Below are 8,172 nucleotides of genomic sequence, written 5' to 3' on the forward strand. Positions count from 1 at the left end.
CTCTGTTAGCATTTGCCCTACTTCATTTTGTACTCTGAAGCCAAACTTGCCTGTGAAGTAGTAATGTTGCTTATTAAAGACCTTAGAATCATTAGGCATCTGGGAAATACAAATCAAAATGATACAGTACTTTACGCATACTAGGATGGCTATAAAAAAAAAAAGGACATATAACATGTTGGTCAGGATGTGGAGAAATTAGAACCCACATACACTGCCCTTGATAATGTAAAATAGTGCCTCTGCTTTGAAAAATTTTAACAGTCCTTTTAAAGTTTATCATGTGATCCAGCAATACCACTCAAAACTATAGACTCTATATAAATACAAATATTTCTCCTAAAACTTGAATGTGAGTGTTCATAGCAGCATTATTCATAATAGTAAAAAGTGAGAATGACTAAAATGTCTATTGAGTCAGTAAGTAAAATGTGGTATATCTGCAAAATGGAAATCATTCAATGAGACGAAGGAATGAAGTGCAACATGGTATATGTATGAACTTTGAAAACGTCCCAAGAAGCCAGACACAAAAGGCACATGTTGTAGAATTTTATTTATATGAGACATCCAGAATAAGGGTATCCATGGACCCAGGAAGCAGAATAGTGGTTTTCTAGTAATTCAAATTTGGAAGGATATGGAGAGTGAGAGCTAATGTATACTGGGGTTTATCTAGGAGGTTACAAAATGTTCTAAGTTATCAGTGGATTGGAGAACACACAGTATTTAGGATCACAGTGTATGAAATGCTCAGTACAAGTGTACCTATTTGTCCTGGTGGAATCAGTCATCACAGTTGTCAAGAGATCATATATAAAAAGAGTACTGTTTAAATTGTATCTGGAATACTCAATTTTTTCTCCAATTAAGAAATTTTCCATAATGAAACTGTTTAACCTCTGATCTCACTAGAGAACCAGCATTCGTTAGCCAGCTTCCTCAGGACACCTTTGATCTCCTTGCTTCTCAGACTGTAGATGATGGGGTTAAACATGGGGGTCCCAACGCAGAAAAGCACAGAGACCAGGATGTCCATATCCAGGTTGTAGCCTACACTGGGTCTATCATAGTTAAAGTTGGCTGTTCCAAAGAAGATAACCACCACAGTGAGGTGGGAGGCACAGGTAGAAAAGGCTTTGCTCCTGCCCTGAACAGAGGGAATCCTAAGGATGGCAGAGATGATGAGTATGTAGGACACAGTAGTAAACAAGCAGGGACTTAGGCCAATAGTAGCACTGGCCACATGGAGCATAAACTCATTGAGAGAGGTGTCTGAGCAGGAGAGCTTCAGGAGGAATGGGATGTCACAGAGAAAGTGACTGATCTGGTTAGGCCCACATAGAGTGAGTGTGGTTGCCAACACTGTGTGTGTCATAGAATTCACCAGTCCACATAGCCAGGACCCAGACACCAAACAGACACAGACCTTCACACTCATAAAGACTGGATATTGAAGAGGGTGGCAGATGGCTACATAGCGGTCGTAAGCCATAGCTGCCAATAATACACCCTCAGTGCCGGCACAGGTCACAAGGAAGAAAATCTGGGAAAGGCAGCCCTCATAGGAGATAGTCTTCTTCTCCTGGAAGAAGTTCACCAGCATGCCTGGGATAGTGGTAGATGAGTAGCAAATGTCCAAGAAGCTCAGGTTGCTGAGGAAATAATACATTGGGATGTGGAGGGCAGGACTGACCCTGGTGGCCATTATTATGAGTGTATTCCCAAAAAGAGTTGTCAGATAAATGACCAGGAAGACCAGGAAGAACAAACTCTGTAGATTGGGATGGTTGGAAAATCCCAAGAAGATGAATTCAGTGACGTCTGTTTGATTGTTCATTTCAAGTGGCACCACAGCTACAAAACAATGAAAAAAAAGAAGCCATAATGGGAAATGTACAAAGAGCACCCCAAATGGGCTTGAAACGTTATAGGGCCATGTGAAATAATGTTGGAAATAGACAGCCTAGACTGTGGAAGGAAGTGTGCAGAAGTGTCTTCAGAGAAACCAGAACTTCTCATTTAGCAGATCTACCCAACTCAGGCCCAGGGACAACCCACACATTTGCAGGGCTACTGGTATGTGAAAATAAATGCAAACCTGGTAAAACCAACAAGCCACTAACCCCTTCATTGGAAAGAACTAATTTTCACTACTTTGGTAATACCTACCTCCTATCATTGCCCTTTTTAGTAAGCATCTTAATTTTTTCTGAGAAATATAATTTTCTAAGAAATATATAATATAATATGGACAAAAAATTAGGAAAATGTAGAAAAATATAAAGAATTTAATCACCTGCTGAATCAGAATCAGTGCTACTTTTCAGTGTACTCCATTGTAGGTTTTTTTCAGTTATGTAAATCTTGAGCTTTGCTTATAGTTTTAGACTATTAGTACAATTTCTCAAATTGGAAAGAAAGAAGTAATACTATCTATTCACAGAGGACATATCTCATATAGAGAAAATACCAAAGAAACCACAAGATACTAGAGCTTATAATCAAATTCAGCAAAATTAAACATGCAAAAACTTTTGTGTTTCTAAAAATAAAATAAAATTTAAAAAAATTAAAAATTAAATATATGTTAATTAAATATTTAATTAAAATATTATTGGATTAAATAAAAATTTTAAATGTACACTAAGAATGAACAATCTAAAAAGGAATATAAAAATCACTTCTATTTATAATAATATCTACAAGAATTAAGTACTTATAATAAGTCTTCTTGAAGAGGTGAAAAGACTTTTTACACCGAAACCCACAAAGCATTGCAAAAGAAATTAAAGGAGACATTAAAAATGGCAAGTCATCCCATGTTCATGGCTAAGAAGACTTAACATTGTTAAGATGTCAATATTCCAAAATGATCTACAGATTTTACCCAATCAGTATCAAAATTCTGTTAGATTTTTCCAACAGAAATGGAAAAGCCAATCCTCAAATTCATATGAAATTGCAAAAGGCCCTGAATAGTCAATACAATCTTGGCAAAAACCAATAAAGTTGGAGTACTCACACTTCCTGACTTTGAAACTTAACTACAAAGCAATGGTCTTATTATACTAGCATAAGACAGACATATAGACCAATGGAATGAATAAAGAGCCTAGAAATAAACTCACACATACATTTTAATTGATTTTCAGCAAGAGTGCCACAACCATTTAATGGGATAAAAAGTTTCTTCAACAAGTGGTTCTGGGAAAACTGAATATCTACATGCAAAAGAATGAAGTGGTCCCTTAGCTTATATAATACACAAAATTAACTCAAAATGTTTAAAGACTAAAACGTAAAAGCTAAAATTATGATATTTTTATAAGAAAACATTGGAGGAAATCTTGATAATATCTTGCTATTGATAACTTATATGGGAGGAATAAAAATAATCCATGTTTTATGTTTATTCTTACTAAGAATTATTACGTAAAAACAAAATTGAATGATATGAATCTATCAAAGAAATTTCATCTGCAATTAAAAACCTTTCTAAAAAGAAATTCCAGCCCCAGATTGTTTTGTGGTGAATTCTACCAAACATTTTAAGAAGAAATAATATAGTATTACAAAATCTCTTTGGCAATAAAATCAGGGAATACTTGCCAACTTGTTTTATAAGGACAAAATCTTGACACTAAAATGTAATAAGGTATTTATAAGAGAAGAAAATTATAACCTGACATCCCTCAGGAACACAGACACAAAAAGTCTGAACAAAATACCATCAAATCAAAGACAGTAATACTTAGATAATATACAAGAGTGTGTTTTGGCTTATTACAGGAATGTAAGTAATCATTGCCATCTTCTATTAACAGAATAAAGGAGAAAAACTGTAAACATCTGAATAAATGCCAAAGAAAGCATTTGACAAAGTTCAATACCCATTCATAATAAAAAATAAACATATAAAACTGAGAATAAATGGAACTTCCTCAACCTGATAAAATATATAGCTTGTATTATACTCAATAGTGACACATTCTGTGTAACATTAAACAATAATGGCCATTCTCAGAGTTTCTATTCAAAATTGTACTAGAAGTCCTAACTAATGCAATAAGACAAGAATAGTAAAAGGCATAAAAGTTTGAAAGAAAGATATCAACCTGCCTTTATTTACAGATGTCATGATTGTGTATGTAGAAAAATCAAAAGAAATTAATGAAGTAATATTTAAGAAAATCTCAGGAAGCAAAGTCAATATACAAAGATTAATTATATTTCTATAATCAACAAATTGATTATAGATAATATAATTTAATATTATATTTAAAACAATACTATTTGCAATAGCTCTAATTATCAACAAGACTCTGATGCTGGGAGGGATTGGGGGCAGGAGGAGAAGGGGACGACAGAGGATGAGATGGCTGGATGGCATCACTGACTCTATGGACGTGAGTCTGAGTGAACTCCGGGAGTTGGTGATGGACAGGGAGGCCTGGCGTGCTGCGATTCATGGGGTCGCAAAGAGTCAGACATGACTGAGCAGCTGAACTGAACTGAACTGATGTAGTAATAAGTTTAGCAAAAAATTTGCAAGATCTCTTCATTGTAAAGCACAAAATATTGCTTAGGGAAATTAGAGATAAATATCATACTATAGTTTCAATACAACCCAAATAAAAATTTCAGTAGTCCTTTTTGAGGAATTTACAAACTGATTCTAAAGTTTATATGGAAATTCAATGGCTCTAGAATAGTCAAGATAATCTTGGAGGATAAAAATAAAGTTGGAGAACTTACCCTTTCATATTTCAAGAATTAATAATTATAAATAATTAAGATAATGTGACATTATTGTAAGGAAAGACAAATAGATCAGTGGAACATAACAGAATTCAGAAATGGACCCATAACATACTCTGGTAATTGATTTTCAGTGTAACTACCAAAGCCATTCAATATATTAAAGAAAGATTTTTCAATAAAAGGAGCTGAAGCAACTGAATATAGGTATGAAAAATGAATAATCTTAATTCTCAACTTGAACAAAATTGATAATCCTACTTTTTATCAAAATTAAGAAATTTTGCTCTTCAAAAAGCACTATTAAAGGTTAAAGAGCAGTATAGAGACTGTGAAAATATATTTATCTCACAAAGCAATAACATTCAAAATATATTTTAAATGCCTATAAATCAGTAACAAAACCACAAAAAACAAATGAACAACCCAATTGAAAATCGGGAGACACAAATACAGACTTCACAAAAGACTCTATCTACATAGCCAATAACTTAAAGATGCATCAACATCAGGTAAATTCAACTTAAAACAATGTAGTTAGAAGGGGTTAGAAAGGACATCCTTGTCTGTTCTTGAATTTGTGGGGAAAGCTTGTAACATTTTACCCTTAAATATGATGTTAAGGGTAGGGTGTCTTTTGTTTTTTGTTTTTTTTAAGATGCCCTTAACAGTTAAGGAAGTTCCATCTATACTTACTTTATTGAGAGTTTTTTTATAAATGAATGTTAAATTTTGTTGAATTTTTTCTACATCTATTGAGATGTGTTTTTTTTTTTTTTTTTTTATAATCCCACTTCTGAGATTCCAATTATGTTTATGCTTGGTACTGCAAGATAGCTCTTAGATACTCTGAATACGGGGAGGGGTGATTTTTTACTTTTATTTCTCTGTGTCTTTTGGTTTTAGTAAATTCTTTAATATATTTTCAAGTTCACGGATTCTTCAGCTGATCATCCCGTAAAGGTCATTCTTTCTCTTTGTCACTATGTTTATTTCTAGCATTTCTATTTGATCTTTTCTTGTTGTTTCTATTTCTCTGATGATATTATCCCGATTTTGCGTGTTGTTTACATTTTTCATTGAATGCCTTAATCTATTAATCATTGTTATTTTAAATTCTTTGTCTGGTTTTAACATTTCTGTCATATCTGAGTCTGATTCTGATGTTTGTTTTATCTCTTTAGAATTTTTTTTACCTTTTAATATATCTCATAACTTTTTGTTATGAAACTGAACAATTAAGACAGTAGAGACAGAGGTAAATTTGGGGGAGATGAGGCTTGGAGATGAGCCTTCCCTTGTGCTAGACCTTTAGTATGGGAGTTAGGGATTAATCTATTGAGGAGTTGGCCCGACTTTGGAGTTTGTTGTTGCTATGGTCACCTTCAGTGCACTACAGGCTTCAGATTTCTCCACTGATTTCTTGTACTTAGGGTTAAGCCAGTTTGCCAGAGGGTTTATTTTTCTCAGTTGTTACTCTCCCTACCTGCTGTGTGTCTTCCTTTCATAGTACTACACCTAGAGATAATCTTTTTCTTGATTCCACTATAGCGATTGTATTCCACTGTTAATTTCTCTAATTGTTTGTTGGAGGGTGGAGGGTGGGGAACTGGGAGTGGGGTGGGAGGTGGGGGAGTGGGCAGGTTTCCTCTGATGTTACACGTAAGCCTTAATCTGAGGTACTCTGAACCTGGGTCTTGGTATGGCCTTCCCGAGTGATCCTGCCCCTCTACCAGCTGTAGCGTTGGTCCTTGCACATATTCCTGCCTCTCCCTGAGTAGTGGAATTTTTGTCCCTGTCCCTTCCCAGCTACAATGGTTTTCCACAATGTCCTAAGGTGACAGGTTTTTTTTTTGTTGTTGTTCACTTTTGCCTGCAGATTACAGTTTTACTTCTGCAGGAAAAAATATGGTAAATGGTTTGGAAGAAGTTTTTGCATTCACTGCTGTTCCCTCCACCTTCTTCCTCCAGACAGCCCCATTTAGGGAAGCTTTCTCAATGCTTCTCGCTCTTCGCTGTGAGCATTTGGTGGAGCTCAGGGAGGAAACAAGAGGGTGCAAACTTTCCTCTCTGTGGTACCTAGGGACTTCACACTCTCATGCGGGCCTACTGTTTGTCCTTTAGTGGCTAAGTCGTGTCCGACTCTTCTGTGACCCCATGGACTGTAGCCTGCCAGGCTCCTCTATTCAAGGTATTTTCCAGGCAAGAATACTGGAGTGGGTTGCCATTTCCTTCTCCAGGGGTTCTTCCCAACCCAGGGATTGAACCTGAGTCTCCTGCATTGCAGGTGGATTCTTTGCCATTGAGCCACTAGGCCCCCACTTAGTATTTTGTAACTCATTAAATTCACAAACAAATTGAGTCTTATCAACTTGCATGGCATCTGATGGATTCTGCCCCAGGTTAAAAAAGAAAAATATTTGGTTCCTGTTTCTCCCTTCAAGAGTCTATGCCTCCCAGTTTTCTGTTTAGTTGTTTGCCCTGCAACTTCTATTACCTAAAGCCTTTAAGAAAAGTCATTAATTTGCATTATGTCCAGCTTTACTGTTGTTGTTACACTGCTGGAAGCAACACTCCAGCTCTCTAAATCTCTGAGTTGAAGTTGGAAGTCTGTGTAACTGCTTTTGAAAACTATTTGGAAGTTTTTAATAAAGTCAAAGAAATAGAGGAAAACAATAGAAAGGAAATCAGTCCTAAATATTCATTGAAAGGACTGATGCCGAAGCTCCAATACTTTGGCCACCTGATTCGAAGAACTGACTCATTGGAAAAGACCCTGATGCTGGGAAAGGTTGAAGGCAGGAGGAGAAGGGGACGACAGAGGATGAGGTGATTGGATGGCATCACTGACTTGATGGACATGAGCTTGAGCAAGCTCTGGGAGTTGGTGATGGACAGGGAAGTCTGGCGTGCTGCAGTCCATGGGGTCGCAAAGAGTTGGACACGACTGAGTGACTGAACTGAACTGAATAAAGTCAAACGTCTAGTTACTCTATGACCCAGAAACACCATTCCTAGGCACATATCTGAGGAAAGTAGGTGCATATGCTCACATGGTTAATAGTGATCTAAGCCAATTTGTTTGTAATATTAATAATATAAACTAGATATAAACAGTCTGCCTATGAACAGGAAAATGGATACAAAACTGTGGTATATTCATATTTGGAATACTACCCAGTTATTTAAAATACTAATACATATATAAACACTGAATGAATCTAAAACATTTTTTTTAAATAAAGACGAAATTCACCAATAGTCAAAACTAATCTATGGTGATAAAACTGGCATAGTAATTACCTCTGAATAACACTGATGGGAATGGAGTAGAAAGGAATTTTCTGAGGTGGTGGAAATATTCTATATCTTAACTTGAATAGTGATTACATGGATGCATATATCTAGTAA

At 35.7% G+C, this 8,172-nt stretch overlaps 1 protein-coding gene across 1 annotated transcript; it reads right to left on the reverse strand.

Annotated features, from left to right (window-relative positions):
* Positions 1 to 895: 895 nt before the first annotated feature.
* On the reverse strand, positions 896 to 2,182 carry LOC113890290 (olfactory receptor 1052-like). The gene is made up of 2 exons (XM_027538229.1): positions 2,173 to 2,182; positions 896 to 1,857 (listed from the first exon to the last, which is right to left on the reverse strand). Exons 1-2 carry the CDS (start codon positions 2,180 to 2,182, stop codon positions 896 to 898), a joined length of 972 nt encoding a protein of 323 aa, XP_027394030.1.
* Positions 2,183 to 8,172: the final 5,990 nt, after the last annotated feature.

This window comes from Bos indicus x Bos taurus, chromosome 3 (assembly GCF_003369695.1).
Source record: "Bos indicus x Bos taurus breed Angus x Brahman F1 hybrid chromosome 3, Bos_hybrid_MaternalHap_v2.0, whole genome shotgun sequence".
NCBI lineage: Eukaryota > Metazoa > Chordata > Mammalia > Artiodactyla > Bovidae > Bos > Bos indicus x Bos taurus.